Source organism: Rattus rattus, chromosome 7 (assembly GCF_011064425.1).
Source record: "Rattus rattus isolate New Zealand chromosome 7, Rrattus_CSIRO_v1, whole genome shotgun sequence".
NCBI lineage: Eukaryota > Metazoa > Chordata > Mammalia > Rodentia > Muridae > Rattus > Rattus rattus.
This window is the reverse complement of record NC_046160.1, coordinates 87,544,314-87,568,819: the sequence shown is the minus strand read 5'-3', so window position 1 is coordinate 87,568,819 and position 24,506 is coordinate 87,544,314. Positions and strand designations below refer to the sequence as shown.

At 42.7% G+C, this 24,506-nt stretch overlaps 1 protein-coding gene across 3 annotated transcripts in view; it reads right to left on the bottom strand.

The window, feature by feature from the left end:
• The window catches only part of Slc38a6 (solute carrier family 38 member 6), a 61,698-nt gene that overhangs the window by 33,798 nt on the left and 3,394 nt on the right, over positions 1-24,506 (bottom strand). For all 3 annotated transcript variants that reach the window (XM_032907930.1, XM_032907932.1, XM_032907933.1), the window contains exons 3-5: positions 22,799-22,872; positions 5,547-5,599; positions 1,468-1,507 (exon numbers count right to left, since the gene is read on the bottom strand). In XM_032907930.1, coding sequence (XP_032763821.1) covers positions 1,468-1,507; positions 5,547-5,599; positions 22,799-22,872 — 167 coding nt within the window. The remainder of the gene's footprint in view (positions 1-1,467; positions 1,508-5,546; positions 5,600-22,798; positions 22,873-24,506) is intronic.

Genomic DNA, 24,506 nt, shown 5'->3' with positions numbered 1-24,506 from the left:
TTTAGCAGAACATCCTCTTTCCTGTGTCTGCTTCAGTGAAGCGTTCCTTCATGAGTCTGCCTTAGTCTTTCACCAGTGTCCACTTCAGTTAAATGTTCCTTTGTGTGTTTGCCCCAGCAAAACACCATCCAATTGACTTTCCAAAGAACCCTTAAATTTCCACTTCAGATGACCTCAGAGTAAGAGCAGCTAAAACAGCCATGTCTAAGTCAGGTCAGAGAAACAGAAGTCACTGTGGTAAGAACTATGGGAAACATGACAGTGGGTATCATGCTGAGATTAAAATCTTGGATTCAAATTCCCACACTAAAACTTCAACATAAATTATTAAACAATAGCTCAATCCAATCTGTACAAAACCTCAATGAGAGCCTGCAGAAGAATTATAACTAAGCAGTTAAAAATACATATTTGCTAACTAAAAATTCTACAACAAATCTTGAAAGCAATTGCACTACAAAAATTCTCAAGGGATTGAGGTTAGTTTTCCTGGTTTCTGGAGTGAAGTATGAAGTCACTGTTTCATGAAAATTCAAAGCATTAAAATGTGGACATTAAGAATTCTGTAACAATTCATTGACAGGAAGTCCCCACCCCGCCAAACCAAACACTAAAGATACAGTTTAGTTGAACAATACTTACAGTGAAATAGCTCAGTATGATGGTTTACAATTATATAAAACTATTAAAAGTTCCTGTGAGCACACACACTTGTATAAGACCCAAAGTTCACATCACTTTCCTTGTGGATTTTCCACAGCTCTGACAGTGTTTCTTTAGCACTCCAGCCGGTGGTAAAAAGAATGAAGATTCTGCTCGGCGCTACGCAATCTCTTTACAACATGGACACGCGATTTCTGTACTTTGGAGTCAAATGTTTAATACATTCCATCAACTGTCTATAATTAACAGTAATTTTCATTTTTAACACAGTTCTCATAATTAGGATTATTGTAGGATCTGTTTTTAGTATAAAGCAGGGGAAAGATAAGCCAGAGAATACCTTTTGTCCTTGGATTTACTATAAGCCACTTGGTGATTTCTAACGTCTAAGTTTCAAGGGGACAATGTGCACCCCCGACTGTTCAAACACTCACAGGGCTCCATTCCCTATAACGGGGCACCAGTCAGTGGATTAACAGGTGAAAGCAGAAGGAAAATCGTTGGTTCTCACTTTGGGAGCATTTCCAAACTGCACCCTCTCACCACCACAGCCACAGAAAGCTATGCGTGCACTGCAGACCTAGGACGATTATAATCGAGGCCTGGCTAGAGTGGACGTTAGCATGTTTACCGCTGCTACTAAAAAGGATCCTAGAAAGGACAGGAGGCAGATAAAGGGACTTATGAAGATGGCTATGTCCACAGAGATTTGGTGTCCAAGCTAGACCTGTAGGAAGGCCAGACGCCAGGGAAACAATGGTTTGCATTACCTGTCTGTGTACACGATACACTGCCAATGCTTACCTCCAATATTCTGAATTATTATGGTGCCTGCCACCACCACCTATGAGAGAACAAATGTATTCAGAAGATAAAAGGAAAACAGTAGGAAAGGACAGAATTCTATTAAAGTTCAATAACGATTCCAACAAAGATAGATGCAGAACTCGTGACATTGCAAAGAACTGATTTTGTTAGCTGTTTGTCCTACCTCAGTGGCTCTCAACCTTCCTAATTCTGTGACCCTTTAATGCAGTTCTCCTCATGTGTGGTGACCTCCCAGCATAAAGTTATTTTCATTGCTATCTCATAACTGTAATTTTGCTACTGTTATGAATCATAATGTTTATACCTGTGTTTTCTAATGGTCTCAGGGAACCCCTGTGAAAGGGTTGTTCAAACCCCAAAGAGGCTGTGACCCACAGACTGAGACCCACTGTACTACATGACATTAACGGATATCACAGAAAGTCTTCCTTTACTGTCCACAAACAGATTGGAGTGGGCGGTCCTGACATAAAGGAACTGACAGTCTTCCGACACTGGCCTGGCCTTTGGACATCCTAGTCTCAAGGATTAAACAATCTACAACGGAAGACTCTAAGACACAATGATCAGAGCAGGGAAATTTAGCAAAATATTTCAAACTCAAAAGACTGTGATGTAAAGTAAGTCTAAAGGAGCAGGGGTAGCAAGGGGGACAGTAGCTGGAGGCTCCTTTCCTTTCTACTTGGTCTTCCTACTCAATCAGGCATTCAAGAAAGTGGATCAAAAGTGTCCAGGTCATCTAGTCTTTAGTAAGCCAGAAAGTGATTTTCACAGTTTTAAGAGTATAAAAATTGAGCCGGGCAATGGTGGTACTCACCTTTAACCCCAGTGCTTGGGAGGCAGAGGCAGGTGGATCTCTGTCTGGTCTACAGAGGTAATTCCAGGACAACTAGGGCTATACACAAAGAAACCCTGTCTTGAAAAATAAAATAAAACAAAACAAAACAAACAAACAAAAAGAATCTAAAAGTGTGCAGTGGGCTAAAAATAAAAAAGATCTGAGTAAAGCAAAGCAGGCCCATGACCGAGCTGCCTGTTGGCTCTTGTTTCTGGTCTTGGATGAGCTCCCTGGAGAACCGAGAGGAAGTGTTTAAATGTATACTTTCTTGGGCCTCAGGATCACTCAGCACCTGGGCTGTGACCACCAGCAAACACTTGGAGCTGACTAGCTACCTTGAATCCTTCAGGCCTCCACAGACTGAGGACAGGTCACACAACATTCACCTCTCCAGGGAATTCTTCCTGGGACAAGCTCTGCTTATCCTGGAAGCTAGTGGGAGCTGGCGGCCATGCAGTCAGTAGAGACAGGCTAATGATCTAAAAACCTGGTAAGTGTCTAGAGATGCCATTGCGCTGGCTGGTTTTATGTCGACCTGACACTAGCAAGAGTCACTGGGGAAATTGAGAAAGTGCCTCTGTGACATGGGGCTACAGCAGGCCTGCAGGGGATTTTCTTAATTAGTGATTGCTGTGGGAGGGCCCAGCCCACTGTAGGTGGCACCATCCCTGGCTGGTGGTCGCGGGTTCTACAAGAAAGCATTCTGAAGGGCTGGAGAGATGGCTCAGTGGTTAAGAAAGCATTCTGGGCAAGCCATTTTGAGCAAAGCAGTAAAAAAAAATCTAAAAGTCTGCAATGGCCCCTGCATCAGCTCCTATCTCCAGGTTTCTGTCCTGTTTGAGTTCCTGCCCTGACGTCCCTCAGGGATGGGCTGTTTCCTGAAAGTATAAGCCAAAGAAACCCTTTCCTCCCAGCTTGCTTTTGTTCCTGGTGTTCTATCACAGTGACAGTAACTATCTAAGACAGTGGCCATGGCCACTCTGATGTTTTCCACAAGGTGGCTTGCATCTCAGCTGAAGTGAGTTCCGGGAACCCAGCTGTTTTTGGGAAGACAGTTCTGACTTTGTGAACGCCACCTGCAGTGCAAATGAAACCCACTAGCCACACAGGAAATGCCTCTCTTTTCTATGAATATACTGCCAATACGGCGTCTTTGTACTAACCCTTCTCCATTCCTTGGCTAAACTTCAAGGTATTTAATGTTTAGAAAGCCAGAATGAATAGCCTATCTATATTTTCTGTGCCTACTGGAGTACACGGCATAGCACTTCCCAATACAAACTCATCTGAGATGTAAACACACAAATTTAGAGACAATTTTTAAAAAATTCCTCAAAAATTTCAAATTCAAAATCTCTTTGATTCTCAGAATGATATTATCCAACCACACATTATAACCAGAGGGAAGAAAATGGAGATTTCAGACCAATAATAGAAAGGGGGCAAAGTACAGACAAAATCTAACAATCCTCGCTCAGGATACGCTCTGCCCAGTGCAGTGGCCTACATGGAATGGGCACCCAAGTCAACAGTGACGCGAGAGCTCATGTTCAGGAGACACTCCACGGTCCACACTCTCTCAGGCTGCACTGATAGCAGGGTGAGGGGACTACACTGTGAGCCAATGGCAGCGTGCCACCAAGACACAAGGACTCACACAGGAGTCAGGGTGTCCCCTTCCTGTCTTCTTTGTTGTTGCTGTTACTGCTGCAGTTGTTGTTGCCCTGTTGTATGCATGCACATGCACCCACGTGTTGGGTTATGAAGTGCATGTGTGACTGTAGGGCTTCCCTCCATCATTCTCTACCTTGCTTCTTGAAACAGTCTCTGACTGTACTTGGAGCTGGCTGTTTGGTGAGAACCCTGGCATCCCCCTGTTTCTGCACTCTCCCTTAGCACAGAGGTTACAGTGATATTCTGCCATGTCCAGGTTTTCTATGGGTGCTGAGGATTGAACTCAGGCCCTGACCTGGGGCATGGTCTTATGCACATTTTCTTCTTCTTTGGTTAAACTGCATGTAGAAAGTGAACCAGATATGGGTTAAACATTCTGCCCTCTAGGAAGAAAATGTTCCCAGGGACGTTGGACTAAACCCTTTACCCTTGAGTAGCATGCTGTCTGTTTTGCTCACGGTTTAGATTATAAAGATGTAAGCCCTGGTGTTACTTAGGTTCATGAGCTCCCTCTACACTCCAGGAGTAAACATTTCCAGGAGTAAACATTTCCCACTGCGGAGCAGTGGCTCCCTAAGACTCACTCCTCAGAAATCAGCTTAGCCATTTACAATATGGAATCCATTTAGATTGCAAACAGGAGAACAAACTCGGCAGGCAACTCATAAGTTAATTAGCTTAGATTAATTACATTACTCTACAATGCACATGGGTTTCAGCCTAACATGTACATGACGCATGTGACTCACTTGTTAACTTAAAAAGAAATGCAAACAGAAAGCACTAAGACAGACTTACAATCAGAAAAACTCTTGTTTAAAACCAGAGTAAATACGGGTTTAAAAGTGGCTCTTGAGACACTGAAAAAGAACCCAAGCATAGTAACAGCCTCGGCAGTGCTTAGCTATGGTGACCAGGTACAGTGTTTTTTAAAGTTAGAAAAGCTATCGGAAACCAGTGCCAATACAATTTTGCCTTTATTTTTATTATTCCAAAAAGGAAAACCAGCATAGGTAGCATCTATAGTCCTCAGATATGGAACTCGTATTGGGTAACAATTGATAACAGGTCCCTTAACAGCTCTGGGCCTTTATTTTCTCACATGGAAATCATGGGACAACTAGGGAACCTTTTAGCACTGCTCAGTTCTTTAAAAAAAAAAATACTATCTATCTAATTACTGCTTTTGAAAACACTACATATTTTCAAAATACTACAATTTTAATTTTATATTGCTTTCTTCCCTTTTAAGGATTTACTCAAAGGATAGGACCAAAATGAATGAGGGAACTGGAGGGCTCCTGTTACTAGTCTGCAGTCCATCAACTGAGCAGCAAGATTTAGAACTGAACTGGTTCTATAGACGTGCTTCAGCAGGGGTGCAGATTTCTCTATATTTTCCGTTCCCGCAATTCCATCTCTTCTTACTTTCATTTGCTCTCAATTTCTTAAGACCCTTCTCATAATGTTGGTCTTTCTGAACGTGAAGCAGAATAGAAATGCCCCTTACATTCTAGACACAATGAGGAGAGAGTGAAATTACCTTTCCAGGTAATCCAAAGGCGAAGAGTCCAAGATCTTCGTAAGACGTCACAGCTGTTATGACAAAGTACAAGTGTTACTTCACACAAACTTTTTGGGAAGGTTACTTACTTCACTATTACAAGCTAGGCACGGTGCCATTCCCAGCTTCAGCCAGTGGGGACAGCAGTCGCTTGGAGCTCAGACATCCTGGATGAGGGTAAGGTAGGAAGAAGGCCGAGCTCTCTTGGCCGCTTCCTACAAGGCCTTTGAGAGTTTTTCCTTTTTGAAATGTTAATTTCCACTCTAAATGTAACCCACACGCCTAAGATTTAGGTGTTTTTGCAGAATGTGTCTCTTTGACAAATAGTGATGGTGTTTTCCTTGCTTTAAAAAAAAATCACCAAGGGGGCTGTAGAAATGGATTAGGATCAAAGCACCAATTTGATTCCCAGCACAACTCTGTAACTGGGTTCAGGGGATATGGTGATCTCTTCCGGCCTCTGAGGGCACAGAGATGTGCATGGTGCACAGAGATATACGCAGGCGAAACACTCATACATACCGCTTTTTGTTAATTCCTTAAGGATTCATTTTATTATATTTCTCTAGTATATCTCACATTCTGATTCTCTTTCTTTCTTTCTTTTTTTAAGATTTTATTTATTTTATGTGAGTACACTGTCACCATTCTCAGACACACCAGAAGAGGGCATCCGATCCCACTGCTGTGGCTGTGAGCCACCAAGTGGTTGCTGGGAATTGAACTCGGGACTTAACCGCTGAGCCATCTCTCCAGCCCCTGATTCTGTCTCTTAAATGTCGGTGTTAATGGCTATTTTATATTCTTACTAAGTTTCTAACTACAGACTGTAAGATAGCAGCACTACCAGCTTGCTAATATGTAACCAACTAAGCCATTTATCTACACATCTGCTAGCTCCAGTCTTGTAGGCCATCAAGGGGAGACCTGTATTTCTTTAAATGTTCTGAAATATCAAAAGCAGGAAAAAACATTCAGTGTTATTTCTGAGATCTAGTGGCTGGGGCCTATCCACCTTACAGTCATGGACAGACGTCTAAACTTAGAGCAGAGGTACCAACTTTGGGAAAAACCTTTAAAGATGCCCACTCTGTATAAAGCCAGAGTCTACTACAATAAGCAGACATCGGCAAGTCCAGACTTCTATGTGAATCAATGGCCTGATTTCCTGAGAACACCTTGTTTGTCTATACAGCACTCGTGTACTTGGATACACACTATCCAAACAGAAACTGCCACCAGCAAGAATTTCTCCATATGGGACCTGAAGTTAGATGAGGTAGGACAGCTGCACCCCACCTTCAGGTACATCTGCCTTTGCAAGAGCTTAGAGCGATGATACTATGTTCACAGTAGAAACAGCACCTTCATCCTACAGTTGGGGTGGGGTGCAATACATTTTCTTTTCTCTTCATAAGAGTGTTAAATTACATTCTCATCTCATTGTATTCAAGAAGTGTGGTTATTAAGTACAAAAGAAAATGAAAAGGCTTGTGAGAGAGGCACCTTACACTCTGCCCTGGCGGCCGTGTGTTCTAAACAGTGATACTGCTGCTCCAAGGCTCAGTCCGGGGTGCATAAGGCCTCGGCACTTACACTGAGGAGAAGCAGGCTGGGAGACACTAAGGCTCGGGGGAGCTGTATATCCTTTCTGTTAGTCACGGACTAGTTAAAGGCAGTTTTAGTGCATCTCTTAGGACAATGTGGGCTTTTCCCAACTGCCACTTGGGAACAAGAACAAAACATCTTTTGTATGTTCAGGATGAAGAACATTCAGGTACATAAAAACGAGCATTTTAGAAATCTCAGGTGGTTTTCCATACAGTAACTACGGAATCAGAAAGAAAACAGTGGGATAGTGAATAATATAGAGGTATTAACAATTAACAAAATCTTCCTGTTCATCTATTGTCAAGATTCAAGGGACGTGGAAGCATTTGTGAGTGATACATCTAGTTTTTAAAATGCACTTACATTTGACCTGTGAACTGTAGCACACACATACAAGTTAATATTGAACTGAGAAGACACACTTTATCTGGGTAGGCCCTTCACACAGGCCTAGGGAAGCCCACACAAGGCCCAAACAAGTGTCTTGTTTCACCGTGCCTCTTTCTCTTAACCTTGTGCTCAAAGTCTGTATTAAAAATGTCATTTAATAAACTCGAACTCCAGTTCATACTGGCTTGAACAGAAATTGGTTTCTGCACAGAGGCCAAAGACCAAACCTGAGGTGTGGTCCCTTAAGCATTAAGAAGACCGGGCTGACAGCCACCACCTCCGGCAGGGTGACAGGGACCTGCGCATCATGGCTCAGACTTCCATCATTGCCTAAGAAAACATTTCTACGGTGTCAGTTGTTTTTTAATCACGTTATCAAAATTGCCTGACTTAGATGCCTTACAACTTGAAGAGCAAATTCCTGACTTCCAATAACCGCCCCCGCCCTCAGCCTTTCCCACTTTGGCCTCTGTCCAGTCAGAGGTAGTGGTAGCTCGTCAGCAGTGCTGACCACGCTTACTGTCGCTCTCAGTGACGTCCACACTTACATCGTGTTAGATACAGCTGTGAGCTTCAACTGCATATTCAGTGAATTCATCGACATTCCACAAACATGCAATACTGTCACGTGTAACATATGTGATACTGAGTTAAATGGAATTAAACAGAATGACTGTAGTGATGCATATAGTGAGACAAACTTATAAAGGCGAAGCAGAGCACAGCTGACAGTGGAGACCGAGGAGAAACGCGCAGTAAAGACCCAGTTTTTATGACTGGCCTTCTTGTGATGATCCGAGCATTTGATCCGTACCTTGTTTCAAGCTTTTTTCTCTACCTCAAGATGACTTCTAGTAAAATTCACTTTCATATTTTCTATGATATAATTAATCTTTCCCCTTGGGTCAAGTTCTTTTGGGACCAAAATTCTACTCTCCTCATAAATAAAATAGTTTACCATTTCATTAATTCTCTTATAATATCATAGATTATGTCCAAGAGTATATACGCTGGTTAATTTGAACAGACTACGGCAACTGAAAAAGCTCACACCAGAACATGTTTTAAAATGAAAATAAATAAGAAAAACATTTTTTCTAAGAACTTAAAGCAACGAGGTTTTCCAATGTTACACATTGCTTTTCAAATTACCTATTTTGTATCTGTTTGTCAGTATGTAAACAAATGTTTGTTTGCTTCATTTTTGTGTGTGTAGGGTACTGGATTCAAGGGCTTTACATGCTACATACGCATTCTACATTCCAGCCTCGTTTTAGATTTAAACAAGGCAAAGTATGAACTGATTGCATATCTGGGAAACAGGGAAAGCAAATACTAACTGGCAACAACAACAACAACAAAAAAATCACACTGAAAAATCCTAAAGGGAACAGGTATCTCAATATCAAATTTAAACACTAAACACGTATATTCTACATTTTAAAAGTTAAAATTCAACTGTTGCTTGTGCCAGAAAACACAGGGAATATAACCACTTAATAAGGACAGTTTTAGCTGCAACTTGTGAGGTTTTGCAATCTCAAACTTGCCCTTAGTTCTACTATTTCTTCAGTCTCATAAAAATATCTCTAAGTACCACAAAGTCCGAAAGTGAAAGAGGAAAGGCCTGGGGCTTTTGGATGGGGGCGGGTGCAGTGCTCCAGCCCTAAGTGTAGCTTTCCTCCACAGGTCTGGGTCCTGATCAGCTCTGTCACTGTCATCAGGTCTCTTTTATGTTGCAAAAATTAGAAGCACTTTCCCCTGCCTGAGACATCAGGAATATGAATAATGGCTTCTGGCTTTGCTTTGAGGCTTTGTAAAAATGAAATGTGGACAGAGCCAGCCAAGTGCTTTCTCCACATCTCAGCGTGTGAACCGAAGCAGCTCCGGGAAACAATTCCCAAGCTCTCTTCTGCTGACTGGGAGGGCCATTTCTACAATGCTGGTGAGAATCATAAACTGGACTGATGGTTGGGATGCAGTCTGAACAACGACCTTTTGAAACATTTGACCCTGGGAGCTTTTGTCCTAGGAGATAAGAGTAAAGCCACGGAACTCATAGGATTTAAATTTAAAAATTTTTTTTAAATTAAAAAAATTTTTTAAAGAATTATTTATTTTATATATGACCACGATGTCCTTGACACACCAGAAGAGGACATCAGATCTCATTACACATGGTTGTGAGGCACCATGTGGTTGCTGGGAATTGAACTCAGGACCTCTGGAAGAGCAGTCAGTGCTTTTAACCACTGAGCCATCTCTCCAGCCCAAGCCCATTTATAATAACAAGAAAATGTCCATATTATTTTAAGTGGGAAAAAACCAGGATTCAAATACAATCTATGAAGCAGACACATAAATTGTGAATAAGTCTCTAGTCACTTTTCCTTGGCTTTCTGCATTTCTGAGAAAAGGAGAGCAAATGTGTTACAATGACTTGAACAGCAAAAGTAGAACTCTGTTTTTAAGAACTGCAATGCCACACGTATTGGCAGAGGCCTGTAATGTCAGCTAGTTGTAAAGCTGAGGCAGGAGGATCACTTGAGAATAAGAATTTGAAAGCAGGCAAGCAACACAGCAAGACTCCCCCGCCCCCGCCATGCTGCTTCAAAACAAAAACCCAAACAACACTTAAGTAGTCCATTTTGTCTAGAAACCTGAGAGTTGGCTGTTAAACTGAAATTCTGTTTCTTTTTCTAGTGCTATGTAATTTGTTGCTTGATTTACAAGCAAAGGAATTTTTTGTTGTTGTTTTTTTTTTGCTTTTGGCTCCTTCATAAGTTTTACAGCATTACGAACATGAAGAAGATGTTTCGGAGACACAAAACTAAGTGTCGATAAGCAATGAGAGAGCGGCATATCCCTACAGATTAGGAATGACATCATAACTGTAACTGATGCAGTCTCTACAAGTCACACTTGGGGCAAACCTTCCTAGAGCTGAAGCAATCACTAACAACGTGCTTTAGGAATCATTTTTTATATTAAAAGCAATCAATGCTGTGTTCTGAAGAGTGGAGAGGCTATACATCTTAACCAGTAAATGGGGAGTTTTTCCTTAATGCACATCAGGCCCCAGGCTCCTGGCCTCCACAGTAAGCACTGGAAAGCTGAAAGCTGCTTCCCATGAAGCAGTGGTGCGTTCCAGCTAGTTACTCCAGTGCCCTGTCTGCTCTGCATTTTTCCTCAATGAAACAAGACAATTAATAAACTCTGGTTACGGTGTGAGCCCAAGTTTCAGCAGAAGCAATATTATCTTTGGATCTGGATTGAGGGACACAAGTTATCCAAACACATTCAACTCTCAGAAAGTTGGCCGTTTGCAAAGTACTCTTATTATTCTGAAATTCTTTTCTTTCTTCTGTTTTCCATCATTTTCTTCATGTTTTTTTTTCCCTCCCTAACAGGGTATGGAGGGCATTCAGTTACTGAATATTTACTAATTTTAATACTACTTCTGATCTTTCTTAACATACACTTCACTGTCACTGTGCACTGATCATGACAGGCCAGCAATCTTCCCATGCATTAAGAGAAAGCAGAATGACAGGATACTATGGCGTTCCTTCAGCTGGCAACAGCCTGCATACTGCATGCATAGGAAGGTTCTGGATTCTCAATTTACTAGTTGGCTGTGCAGTGAGTAATATCTACAGTCTCAGCCATTATTGGATGCACTGGTTTTCAACCATTGAACTCAATCTATAAATAGTATGAACAGTGTACTATCTTTAACAGTGTAAGGCAGCGGTTCCCAATCTGTGGGTTGTGACCCCTTTGACAAACTTTTATCTCCAAAAACATTTAACTCACAGTTCATGATAATAGCAAAATTACAGTCATGAAATAGCAATGAAAATAATGTTGTGGTTGGGGTCCCACGGCACGAGGAACTGTAGTAAAGGGTCTCAGTGTGAGGAAAGCTGAGGACCACTGATGCGAGAGAAGAGCATGCTCTGTGGGAAGGAGAGACCGGAGGGAAAGAGCTTTCCAAAGTCAGTGGAAACAAAACCAAGATTCTGTATAGTCTGTAGTTACACAGGGAATGACAGCCATGAGCTACTGAGTAGAAACGGCAATCAGGAGAGGGAAGGGCAATCTGGCACACCTGAGCTAAGACTTTGCTGGTTACAATGAAGAGTAGACAAAACCCCTCAATGAAGAGGAGATTATAATTTAAACATTGCAAAAAGAAGTATAGCCTAAGACTCACGGTCCACACTTATAAGCATACACTGGGTCTATAAGAAATTGTTATTTTAGCCAGCCGTGGTGGTGTACATCTTTAATCCCTGTACTTGAAAGGAAGAGACAGATGGATTTCTGTGAATTAAGAGGCTAGGGCAGTCTATATAGAGAGTTCCAGGACAGCCAGAGCTACATAAAGAGATTCTGTCTCAAACCAACAACAAAAATTTTATTTTACGTGTATGATTGTTTTTCCTGCATGTCTGTCAGTGCACTGTGCCTGCAGAGACTGGAATAGGGCATCAGATTCCCTTGGACTGAATTTACAAACTGTCATGAGCCACCCCGTGGGTGCTGGGAATTGAACCCAGGTCCTCTAGAAAAGCAGCCAGTGGTCTTAACTCCAGAGCCCTCTCTCCAGACCCAATGTACATTTCTGATGAAGACAACAAATGAGGACCAGTGAGAAGGTTCAGAGGGTGTTCCCTCCCTGGCACCCATGTAAAGCTGAGAGGAGAAAACTACGAAGTTGTTCTCTGACTTTTATGCATGTCCCGTGCTACACACATCCATACTCAACACTCACATATGCATACACACTATCAATAAAAATGAATGTTTTAGGAACTCACATCCATTCTTCCCTACCCAACAGCAGAAAGTTTAGCTTCTGGAAAGAAAGTTTTTACCCTAACATGGGGTAAAATGATGACCACTGTACACACAATCTAGCCCAGGGCTGCTCATGACCAATGCCAATGACCAGTGCCCATGTAGCTCTCTATCAGATAGAGAGCTGTCTGTGTGCTGTGGGATGTTCAACAGAATCCCTGGCCCCAACACACTGGAGGCCAATAGCATCATGTCCATCCACCCCCATTTCTGGGCACGAGAACCAGAAATGTTTATAGCCATTGCCAGGTGCTCTGGGGGAGAAATCACACCCAGTCAAGAATCAGTAATAAAAAGCAGGACACACTAATTCACTGAAGCTGGCTCAATAACTGGTTCACCCAGTTAATTCTGAGTGTATTAAATTATGCTCACAGTTCTAAAAAGAAATAGAGGAAAATATAGTGTGTACCTGACTACCTTTCCAAATAAGCAGATGTTTGCAGAGAGTTATAAGGAAACACACCCTGGTATCGTCTCCTTCCCTTTCAGTTCTGAGTCTCTTGCATCCCAAATGGAATGCATCATGCCCTAAAAGTGATTCAAAACCCTCCTAGGACACCCAGACCAATGCTGGGCAGAATGAAATCAAAGAAGCCCCAGGTGTCAGTTTTCTTGGAAATGCTATGTTGATGTTTATCATATAGAAATTCATATTCTATTATAAACTACATACGGAAAATTTAAAGGTCATTTTGACTACTTGTCATTTAGTTATTTTGATTCAGGATCTCAGTCTGTAGGCTGACTTTGAACTCTTGATCCTTCTGACTCAGCCTTCTGAGTGTGGGATTGCAGGCATATGCACTTGCCATGCATGATAAATTTTAACAGGAAATGTGATCTCTCCACAGTTGCAATGCTTCCACTCAGTCAGTGTCTATCTCCAGCTTCCATCGGATGTCCTCTTGGATATAAAAGCTGTTCCCAGGAAGACGATCACCACACAAACACAGGAAACTCTCTTAACACTACATGTGCAGCTTTACCAAACACTTGTTTCTAAAGGAAAAATCACACTGGCAATGTGTTATTCCAATGTCGTGGCATTTTCTTACTGTAAGCCAGGTTTAGTACATGTAACCAATTATTACAAACTTGATGGCTTCAAAATCGGAAAATCATTGCTTCACAGTTTAGAAAGACAGAAGTTCAAAATTAGATTCACTGAGTCATAATCGGGGTGCAGCTTGAGTCCCTCCTTCTGGAGAGAACCCATTCCGAGCCTCTTTCAGCTTCTGGTGGCTCTGGGATTTGTGCCCAAGTGTTTGTGACCTGTGTGAGGCCACTCTGTACTTTTCTCTTGTCTGTGAACTTCCTTTCGTGACACATGTAACGGAATTTAGAGCCTGTCAAGACAATTCTCCATTTCGACATTCTTAGTCACTTCTGTAAAGCCCCTTCTTTTAACATATGACACTTCACAGGTTCAGGGATGTGGCTGGCTTTTGAAGGGCAGTATGCAGTATGTCAGGTAAGCTACAACACCTATGGGAATTTCATAGCAGACAGGAAACAGTATCTGGGAAATATCTGGTTAAAAAGATGCTACTTGGGTGTGGTAATACACTCTTAAATGCCAGCAATCAGGAGGCAGAAGCAGGAGGATCACTTCAAGTACAAAGTTCGGCCAGTCTATGTAGTAAGCTCCAGGTCAGGGCTCCATGGACGGCTGTCCATCATTGCTAGGAGAGCTAAACCATTCTGGAAATCAGTCTGGAGGTTCCTCAGAAAATTGGACATTGCACTACCTGAGGACCCAGCTATACCTCTCCTGGGCATATACCCAAAAGATGCTCCAATAAATAACAAAAACACGTGCTCCACTATGTTCATAGCAGCCTTATTTATAATAGACAGAAGCTGGAAAGGACCCAGATGCCCTTCAACAGAGGAATGGATACAGAAAATGTGGTACATCTACACAATGAAATATTACTCAGCTATCAAAAACAATGACTTTATGAAATTCATAGGCAAATGGATGGAACTTGAAAATATCATCCTGAGTCAGGTAACCTAATCACAGAAAAACACATATGGTATGCACTCATTGATAAGTGGATATTACCCCAAATGCTCAAATTACCCTAGATGCACAGAACATATGAAATTCAAGAAGGATGACCAAAATGGGAATGCTTCACTCCTTCTTTAAAAGGGGAACAAGAATACCCTTGGGAGGGAATAGGGAGGTAAAGTTTAGAACAGAGGCAGAAGGAACACCCATTCAGAGCCTGCCCCACATGTGGCCCATACATATACAGTCACCAAACTAGATAAGATGGATGAAGCAAAGAAGTGCAGGCTGACAGGAACCGGATGTAGATCTCTCCTGAGAGACACAGCCAGAATACAGCAAACACAGAGGCGAATGCCAGCAGCAAACCACTGAACTGAGAACGGGATCCCCATTGAAGGAATCAGAGAAAGGACTGGAAGAGCTTGAAGGGGCTCGAGACCCCATATGAACAACAATGCCAAGCAACCAGAGCTTCAAGGGACTAAGCCACTACCCAAAGACTATACATGGACTGACCCTGGACTCTGACCTCATAGGTAGCAATGAATATCCTAGTAAGAGCACCAGTGGAAGGGGAAGCCCTGGGTCCTGCCAAGGCTAGACCTCCAGTGAATGGGATTCTTAGGGGAAGGGCGGTAATCGGGGGAGGATGAGGAGGGGAACACCCATAGAGAAGGGGGAGGAGAGGGGTTAGGGGATGTTGGCCTGGAAACCGGGAAGGGGAATAACAATCGAAATGTAAATAAGAAATACCCAATTTAATAAAGTGGAAAAAAAACCTTTTGTTTTAAAACAAACAAAAGGGGCCAGGAAGATGGCTCAGCCGCTAAAAGCACTGGTTGCTCTTCAGAAAGAACCTGGGTTCAGTTCCCAGCACCTACACAGCAGCCTACACTATCTGTAATTCCAGTTCCAGGAGATCTGACACCCTCACACAGATTCACAAGGAGGTGGAGCACCAATGTGCACTAAATAAATTAAATAAATAAATAAATAAATAAATAAATAAATAAAATTTTAAAGAAGAAAAGAAAAAAAAAAAAAAGAAAGAGGAGTTTATAGAAACATCTTTTTTCCACCAAGACTCCAGTAACCTTCTGCAGGAGGAGGGAGAGAAATGAACTCAAAACTTTATTGGAGTTACAGTCTCTATCATGTGCTCTAAAAGAACCGAAACTCTTTGGGCAGAACAAGTGGTAGATTCCGTTATCTACCTGGACTTCTTCAACCATCCCAGTGGGTCTCTCGTTCCCTGGGCAAGTCCTCTTGTATTCTTCAGGATCTGAGACTGGTCTTTCCTCCAATTTTCTTCTTTACACCTTACTCAGTAACAGTAGGAAGTTACCTTGGATACATTGGGATATGCTTTTTGTCTGCCAGCTTTTTCGGCCCAGTGATCTAGGAATGTTTCCTGATCTGCCCTTCCAACAGTACACTCTTCCCTCCACACGTGCCCCAGACTTCTCACCCACCCAGTCCCCGTATTTAGCACACTACAGCAAGCATCTTGCTCGTGTACCTGTCTCTGATCATTCCCGTATTCCTAACAGATAAAAGAATGCCGAAGCAACGAACCTCTATCCTATGCTTCAGAGCTCAGACCACTCCACCCACAGATACTTCAGAGTCCACATATTCAAAACTGAGCCACCTCTGCCTTCTGTGTTCCACTAATGACCCTGCTCAGTGGCCCAAGTGGCCCAAACCAGTGCTCCTTCGCCTTCTCTATCACTCGGGCATCACTGTGCTGACTGTGCACACTGCTTAGCCCATCTTTCCTTTGTCTCTGTGTCGCTTCTTGACTCTATCATCCCTGAGACTTCTGTACCAACCTAACTTCTCATTTACTCAAGTTCTGGTCGTGGATATTAGAGCTGGCCACCGTGCCACGGATGGATCCTGAGTGCAGGATGGCCTTCTGTGAGAAGTGCAATGGTGCTCAGATCTGCTGCATAGCTGCTGTCCTCGTTTCTGTCCTCATCTGTGTTACTCCTGAATTCTGGCAAGAATCCTCCACTCTTGAACTGCTCATTACATAACTGTACTGGAGGGACTGTTTCTCAGACATCATGTATGAGGTGTCATTACTGAAACTTGAGTTTGACTGGGTATGGAATTCTAGATTAGAATCATCTTTTCCAAGAACTGCAAACAGGCAGGTATACAGTCCACTTCACAGCTTCTACAGAAGTAGTAGTAAAGAGTGCTACTATGTCTTGATTTTTATCTCCTTGTTTGTACGCATGAGGTGTGCGTGTGTAGGGTGCTCACACCCGTCCCTGGGTGCTTGCACCTCCCCATAGGTGCACACACTGCGTGTGAAAGGCAGAGGAAGCTGCTGGGGGTCCTCCTCTGCCATCTGCCTTGTCCTTGGAGGCACGGTTTCTTGCTGAACCCAGAGCCTGGGCTTTTTGGACAGGCTGGCAGTTATGGCCACCCTGGCGCGATGGTCTACGCTTTCACAATAGGCACCTCTAACCAACCTCTATCCCTGCTTCTCTGTTTCTTCTGTGTAAACTTTTAAGATACTCTCTTTACAAACCAGCTTTCCCATCATTTGCAATACATTTAGTGTGAATTATTTCACAACGATCTTCAGGAAGGAACATTTTACTGTGGAAACTTGTTTTCTTCGGTTACACCCGCTCTTTTGTGTTATTCTGATGCTAACTTTCTGCTATTCCATTTATCCCCTTCTGTGCACATTCTATCATTTGCATGTTGGTCCCTTGGACTGCTCTAACTTTCCAGTGTTTTTTCTTTCATTTTCAGGTGAAGACAGGGCACGTTCAAGGTGATATGGTGATAGTCTTTTCTCTCATTTTTCAGGCTGCTTCTTCTTCCTGTGACAATCTCTGGACATTTCTTTAAGTGTTCCCATCCAACTAAAAGTAATGTTATTTTATTTTTTCTTTCCTTCCTGCACTTCTCTCCTCTTCCTTTTTTTTTTCTTCTTGTTTTCTCTAATTTCTATGGCACTTGTGGTTTCTGGACACCTTTTGGTATTATTTTCTTATTATTTTACTTTCATATTATTTTGTATAGATGCATTATTATTTCAAATCTCAGAGTGCATGTTTCATTCTAGATTAGAAGAGACCTTTGTTTGCTGTTCCTTTTAAAGAACTATTTCCTTTTTTTGCAATTGTAGTATAGTGACATCACTTTCCCATCCCTTCCCTTCCTCCTGTTCATCCACTCCTCCTTCCCGTTCAAACTCATCCCTCTTTCCCACTCATTGCTGTTACGACTCATGTGGTATGTGCATATACATATATATGTTTAAATACACAAATGCGATCTTCTCAGTCTGTATAATAATACTTTTATGAATGTTTTCAGGCTGATCATTTGGTACTAGAAAGTCAATTGGTGTGTTTTTCCTTGGGGAAGGCTAGTTCTCCCTCTCTCCGAATTCCTTAGTTGCCTGTAGTTCTTTATGTAGGGATGAGGCCTTGTGGACTTTTCTTATTAGTTTTTACTCTTCAAGTTGTTCCTGTAATATTCTCTCTCACCATTGCTTTTCTTTAACATTATATTTTTAGATTGTTGGTAGGATCTCAGAAAAATTAAGTAAGTATAAGGCTGTGATATACCTTCTGCCTCACATTCAATGCTATCTTCCTGCTATAATAACCAGCAGTACATCTGTTATAATGGAGGGGCTCCGACCTGTCGACATCACACAAAACCAATCCTCAGTTGACGTGAAGGCTCACTTTTGCCACTATACAGTCTATGGGTTTTGATGAGTGTATACCCACCATTATGCTGTCACATGGCACCTTTCCTCTGCCCTAAATATTCTCCTGTCCAGTCATCCTTCCCCCTAATCCCTGGTAGCCACTGACTCCTTTACTCTTCATGGTTTTGCATTTAACAATGTGTCATACAGCTGAAGCCAAATCATACACAATCTTTTCTGGTTGGTCTCTTCTTTCTCTTAATTTTGTATATTTAAAGTGTTCAATATGTTTTGATATACATTGAAACTATGATATTCAAGGGAATAATCATATCCATTCCATCTTTCTTCCTTCCCTTCTGCGGATTATTCTCTTGGCAAATTTCCAATAAACTTGATATTCACTACAACCAACGTGTTGTACACTGTATCTCTAGACTCCACATCCTGTGTCCCTCAATCAAGAACTCCCCATCTTCCCTCCCTCCCCCAGTATTCCTGGTAGACAGTTTCAGTCTCTTTTTTAACTACCTTTTTTTAGTGTCCACATGTAAGTGACAACATGTAGTTTTTCTTCCTGTCTGCCTTATCTCACTTTATTGTTATCCTGATGGCTGCCCGGCTCCTCCGTGCTCCCACCACTGGAAGACTCCTCCTTTTAGCCCATTTTTAAAGGCTGGATAATATTCCAATATACATATACGTACTGTTTCTTTATCTATCCTCTTCAACTGAGAGATGCACAGGTGTTTCTGTATTTCACCACTGTGAATAATGCCACAACAACAAAGAGCATTGATTTCCCCGCCAGGGCCTGCTTTCACTGTCGTGTATTCACACCTGCAAGCGGAGCTGTTGACGCATGTGGTTTCTTTCACCCGATAATTTGCCTTATGAATCCTCCATGTCGCTTCAGGGCCTGGTGGTTCCTTTCTTATTAGTATAAAATCATTTTCTGTTGTTTCAGTGTCACCATTTGCTTGATCATTCATCTACTGAAGGGTATTTGGGTACTCCCTAAATTTGGTAATTTTATAAAGAAAACTGCTATAAACGTCTTATATACAAGTTTTGTGTAGACCGAAGTCCTTGGATAAATGCCAAGAGGAGTAACCCTGCCGGATCCTGTGGCACAGCATGGTTCTGTAGGAATAAACAACCAAGGCCTGCGGTCTCCTTCCAGGGTGGCTGAGAGGACAGTCCCTCTTGTTCCCAGCCTTGCCATCACCTGTGGGGACACTGTTCTGGATCTGTCGTTTGTGTATGCTTTCGAAGGCATCCCACTGCTGTTTCTGTATTTCCTTTGTGGTTGTTTTAGCACAAATCACTCTCTGCACTGTCTTGCACCACTTAGCTATCTGTTGACAAACTGTGTGGCTCTCAAAGGATAAACAGAAGCTCCGACTTACGAGTGACGGGCTTAGTCACAGGAAGGAGCCATGTCTTTCTTGAAAGCTCCCCCCCCCTTTGTTATGTGTAGTGGGAGGTATTTTATTTTAGGCAGAACGAATTCTATAAAAAGCACTCCTTCAATCTCTGTGAGGAGATGGCCACGCCAGCCTTCTGTTAATGGCCTCTTCCTCAGCCTGCACAGTCTCACTTGAGTTCTGCCTCCAGAAAGATGACTCAGAGTCAAATGCAGAGTTCCCTTTTACTTCCTCTGGAAAATAAGCTTCAGGGTTTGCATGGTGAGAAATGGCACACACTATGCATGACTTGGGGTTATGATGTGCAAGATTACTTCTAACCAATTGGCTATGCAGCCTGCAGGAAACCATTTCATTTTTTACTGTCTCCTTTTGCCAAACCTCTACCATAGATGACAAAAATCTACCTGATGCAGTTGTTAGAAGGTTACACATGTCAATCTCTTAGGACACTGTTGAGCATACAATCAATTTAATAAATGCTGTTCTTAAAGAGGCTAGGGTTTTCACATGAAAGAAAGTGCCTGGGAGCTGGGCATGGTCAGACATGCCTTTAATCTCAACACTTAGGAGACAGAAGAAGGTGGAACTCTGTCAGTATGAGGCCAGCCTGGGCTACATAGGAAGTTCCAGGCTTGTCTGGAGAGATGGCTCAGCACTTAAGAGCACTGGCTATTCTTCTAGAGGTCCTGAGTTCAATTCTCAGCAACACACATAACGCTTATGACCCAATGCCTTCTTCTGGTGTGCAGACATTCATGCAACGAAGCACCCATAAACATAAAATTCATAACTAATAAAGACAGACAGAAAGTTTCTTTCAGGCCAACCAGAAGTACCACGCTAGTTTGAATGAGAATGCCCCCACAGGCTCATTACTTGAATAATCCGGTTAGTAAAATTCTTTGGGAAATATTAGGGGGTGTGGCCTTGTTGGAGAAGGTATGTCACTGGGTGACAAAAGCCCAAACCAGGCCAATTCTTTCCTGCTGCCTACAGACCAGGATACAAGCTCTCATCTACTGCTCCAGCACTTTGTACCATGACCTGGGGCTTACGGAGTTGGAAAACAGTAAAAGATGTGGCCGTAATATAGACAGTGAACTCTTGGGTCAGAGTCCGGGGAATGGAAGAGAAATGAGACTCCCGAAATTACAGATGTGCGATAAACACTGCACTGTCATTACACCAGTGGCTCTGAAGGCACACAATGGTGATGACGCAGCGTGCCAGAGCGCAGTGTGCGCAGTGACGCAGCGCGCGCAGTGACGCAGCGCGCAGTGGGGAGGAGGAGCCAGAAGCAGTACAACGCCCCAGAGCACTCAGCCCCATCTCATATCATCTGAAGGTGATGCGGAGCCCAGAGGAGGGAGGGCAATTGTTCTAATCCCAGAGCATAAGACATGTTTTCACAGAATGGCCAGCAGAATGGCCGGGCTTCTGAGATTACATTATGTCTAAGACCTTGCAGTCCTTTGAGATTCTGTCCCAAAGAGAACTCAGAATTCACCACAGATCTGACATCTTATATTCATGGTTTTGCTTCATTCTTAGAACAATCCTGGGAGGAAAGTGTTGTCAAGACCATCACACGGTCAACAGGTAAGGGTGGGGGCATATGGCATTTTGACATGCCTCCTCAGGTCCCAAGAAAAGGCCCTACAGACAGACCACAGTGCTGCCTAAAATGTCAAGTAAGACATCCCATGTGAAAAGATCCTTTCCTTTTATAAACAGGAAGTTTTCTCTTCATCTTTTAACCACACACAACAAACAAACAAACAAAACATAAATGACATTATCTATTATAAAGATTTCAATTCTTTTTCTGACCAGTGATTCTAACTTGAACATAGGACCCCCAAGGCAGCACACCCCATTCTGCGGTGTCACAGAGCGGACTGAGAGAGCGCCTACCTCCACTGAGCACCTTACGGGGGCTGAGGAGTCAGTGTAGACAGGGCAGCAGTGTGAGTGGAGAGCCTTGGAGAGGTTAGTTCAGGACCCAAGCAAGCTACAAAGCAGGAGAAGAGAAAAAGAAAGGAAAACAGATGTTGTCACTTCATGTGCCTCACAGTTAAAGAACAATAGTGTCAGAATATTAAGGTTAAATGATCCGAAGGATAAAATTAATGTATTTTTTAAATTCTATAAATTAAACACTATTCCCAAATAACTAAAACAAAGCTGACTGCTGCACAGTTGAGTAAAGTCTTAATCTTTAAGAGCATTGTATCAAGAGAATCCATCACAATGCTGGAAGGAGTATCCTGATCTAAAGAACCTTTTCCAAGTGAAGAAGGGAAATCATAAGACTGATATTCCTGGCAGGATTTACAAATGCTCTCTGAAAGTATTATTATTCCTGAGTTCCAGAGGCTCTTATAACAGCTACCTTACACTGTCTTCTGGTTTTTATCAGTCTGCCCAGTTGCCCTGACGGCAGAGGCATGCACTGGGAAGCCTGCCTGTCACGTCACCCAGCTGCTGGTAGAAGTTGCAGCTCTGAGCTCTGGATCCTATGTTCATTAAACAATAACAAGGTAGGGATATATGATGCACAGACAAGGAAAATAAAGTAGAAAGGTTGCTTTAGAATTCTCATCTCAAGAGTCAAAATCTCAGAACAATATGTTTGCGGCTCTCATTTGTTTGGGCCTAGAATAATCCCACTTTAAAAAGGTGTATGTATGCTGCTTCTGAAAGTCTGAAAGCCACAAAACCAGTGAGAACAAAGTGAGCTCCGCCATGCACAGATAACGCTTGTGTTGGATGGCGACACAAAGATAAGAGAGAGCCGGTGATAAAAATGTCAGCTTTCTCTGGGAGGCGCTGGCACACCTTTCATTTCCACACTCAGGAGGCAGAGGCAGATGGGTCTGAATTTGAGGCTAGCCTGGTCTACAGAGCTAGTTCCTACAGCTAGGGCTACACAGGGAAAACCTGTCTCAAAAAACCAAAAAACAAACAAACAAAAAAATTGGCTTTTGTCCTTAGCACAAGAAAACAAAACCAATCACCACTAATGATAGATGTTCGTTGGAAATTAGACTCTTGGGGGTGTCTGTGGTGCTGGAGTTCCCAGCCAGGGGCTTGTTTGTGCTTTCTAAATTCACATGCTTTCGCTGAGCTATACCCTGCCTCTCACACATCAGATTGGCGACATTCACTTCTTATGCAAGTACTAACTCAGGAGGCCGGGTCAAGTGAAGCAGCGTGGTATGATACTCACCTGTGTGGATGCACATAGCCAGCAGGAGATGGACTGAGTAAGAAGCCAGGAGAGCGACTAAGAGCAGCAGGAAACTAAAATATAAAAGAACACAGTTACGTCCCCCAACCTTGTTTTTACGTGATCTTTCATTTCTTCAGTTAGATGCTCCTAGGGACTATCTCTAAGTAGCAGAACTACAGACATTGAAGAAATCACTGTTTTGCATTAACCAACTTGTACTTAAGTCAAAATGAAGTGCTTTTAAAATTAAAAGAGAAATCAGAAAGAAATAAACTTTACTTAAAATACAAGTCCTCACTTTACACTGTCTGCTGACTGCATTTCAGCACTCAGTGATCTAAATATTCCCCTTTAGTGACTAATTTTTCCTGTTCTAAGCCTCACTGACTTCCTCTTGCTCCATTTCCCCAACTCCCTCCCCTTCCAGTAATGCGGACCCTTTAACCATGGCTTTCCCTATAATATAAAGCTGAGATTCCTGGGCTCTGTGTAACACACACCTCTTTCCAGCTCAACCCCCACACAATACAATTAACACATTTCTAACAACACAATTTAAAAACCCATGTAAACACCGTGAAAATAAACAGCATAAATAACCCCTGCTTATTCTCCAAAAGATCCCGGCAAGGGCTTCCAGAAAACCCAGGTCCCCAGTGTACCATACCAATGCACAGAAGTTCTTTTTGTGAGTCATTGAATACTTACTGGTAAGTAGCAAGCAGTCAGGAAACTGACAGAGACCTCACAAAATTACAGTCTAACACCAAAAGGGACATTTAACTTGATGCAGCAGGCCCACTGTCAGTGATACACACATGCCTGGAAAACTCCAGCACATAAAACAAGACTTTCTCAGAGAGCTTTGGCGGGGGTGGCATGGAGCTCTCTGATTATGGGCTGCCTAGCATGCTGCATACAGTTTTTAAAATTGCTGAGCTTTGAGCACATCCCACAACGAAAGCAAAGTGGGCTACTTTAAAACAGTTTTGCTTATTAAGACGTTTGGGGAAAAGGGAGGGAACTGAAGTGAGACTTTGCATTTTAAATTGTCTTCTACTGACTACACAAGTCCAGGACCTGGTGCCAGATGTTCAGAGATCTGACTCTAAGGGACTTCATGGCTGAGAGCAGAGATGGACACCAGCCATGGAAACCAGGGACGGCGTTAACAAACATACAAAGCTATGTGAACAACAGCCAGAAAACTGCCCTGGGTAACTCTAACACATGACAACAGCCCCCACGTGCTCACACCAGGCTCACTGAAGCCCTGATTAGCAGTTTGTGACCAAATTAGGAAGGGTTAAGAGGCATGTCTTGCTCAGTGCTTTGTGTAGGTGGATGGGGAATGTAAGCTCTCAGCTACCGCCCCAGTGCCATGCCTGCCTGTCTGCCACCCACCACACTCCCCAGCTACACTTCCCAGCCTGATGACAATGCTCACCCTCTGACCCTGTAAGCAAGCCTTGTCTAAGCTGCCTTGGCCATGGTGTCTAGTCACAACAACAGAACAGTACTAAGACACTGGCCCATAACCAACTCTTGAAAATAGACAGGGCTTAACGTTGGGCTCCACAATATTAAAGAAGTCTTATTTATTAGCAGCAGAAGCCAGGAGAAGGATATTTTATTTACACTTTAAAAATGGCTTCTAACTTGCATGACTGATAAGTTTTGATTCACATTGGCCAACCTGAAAAAT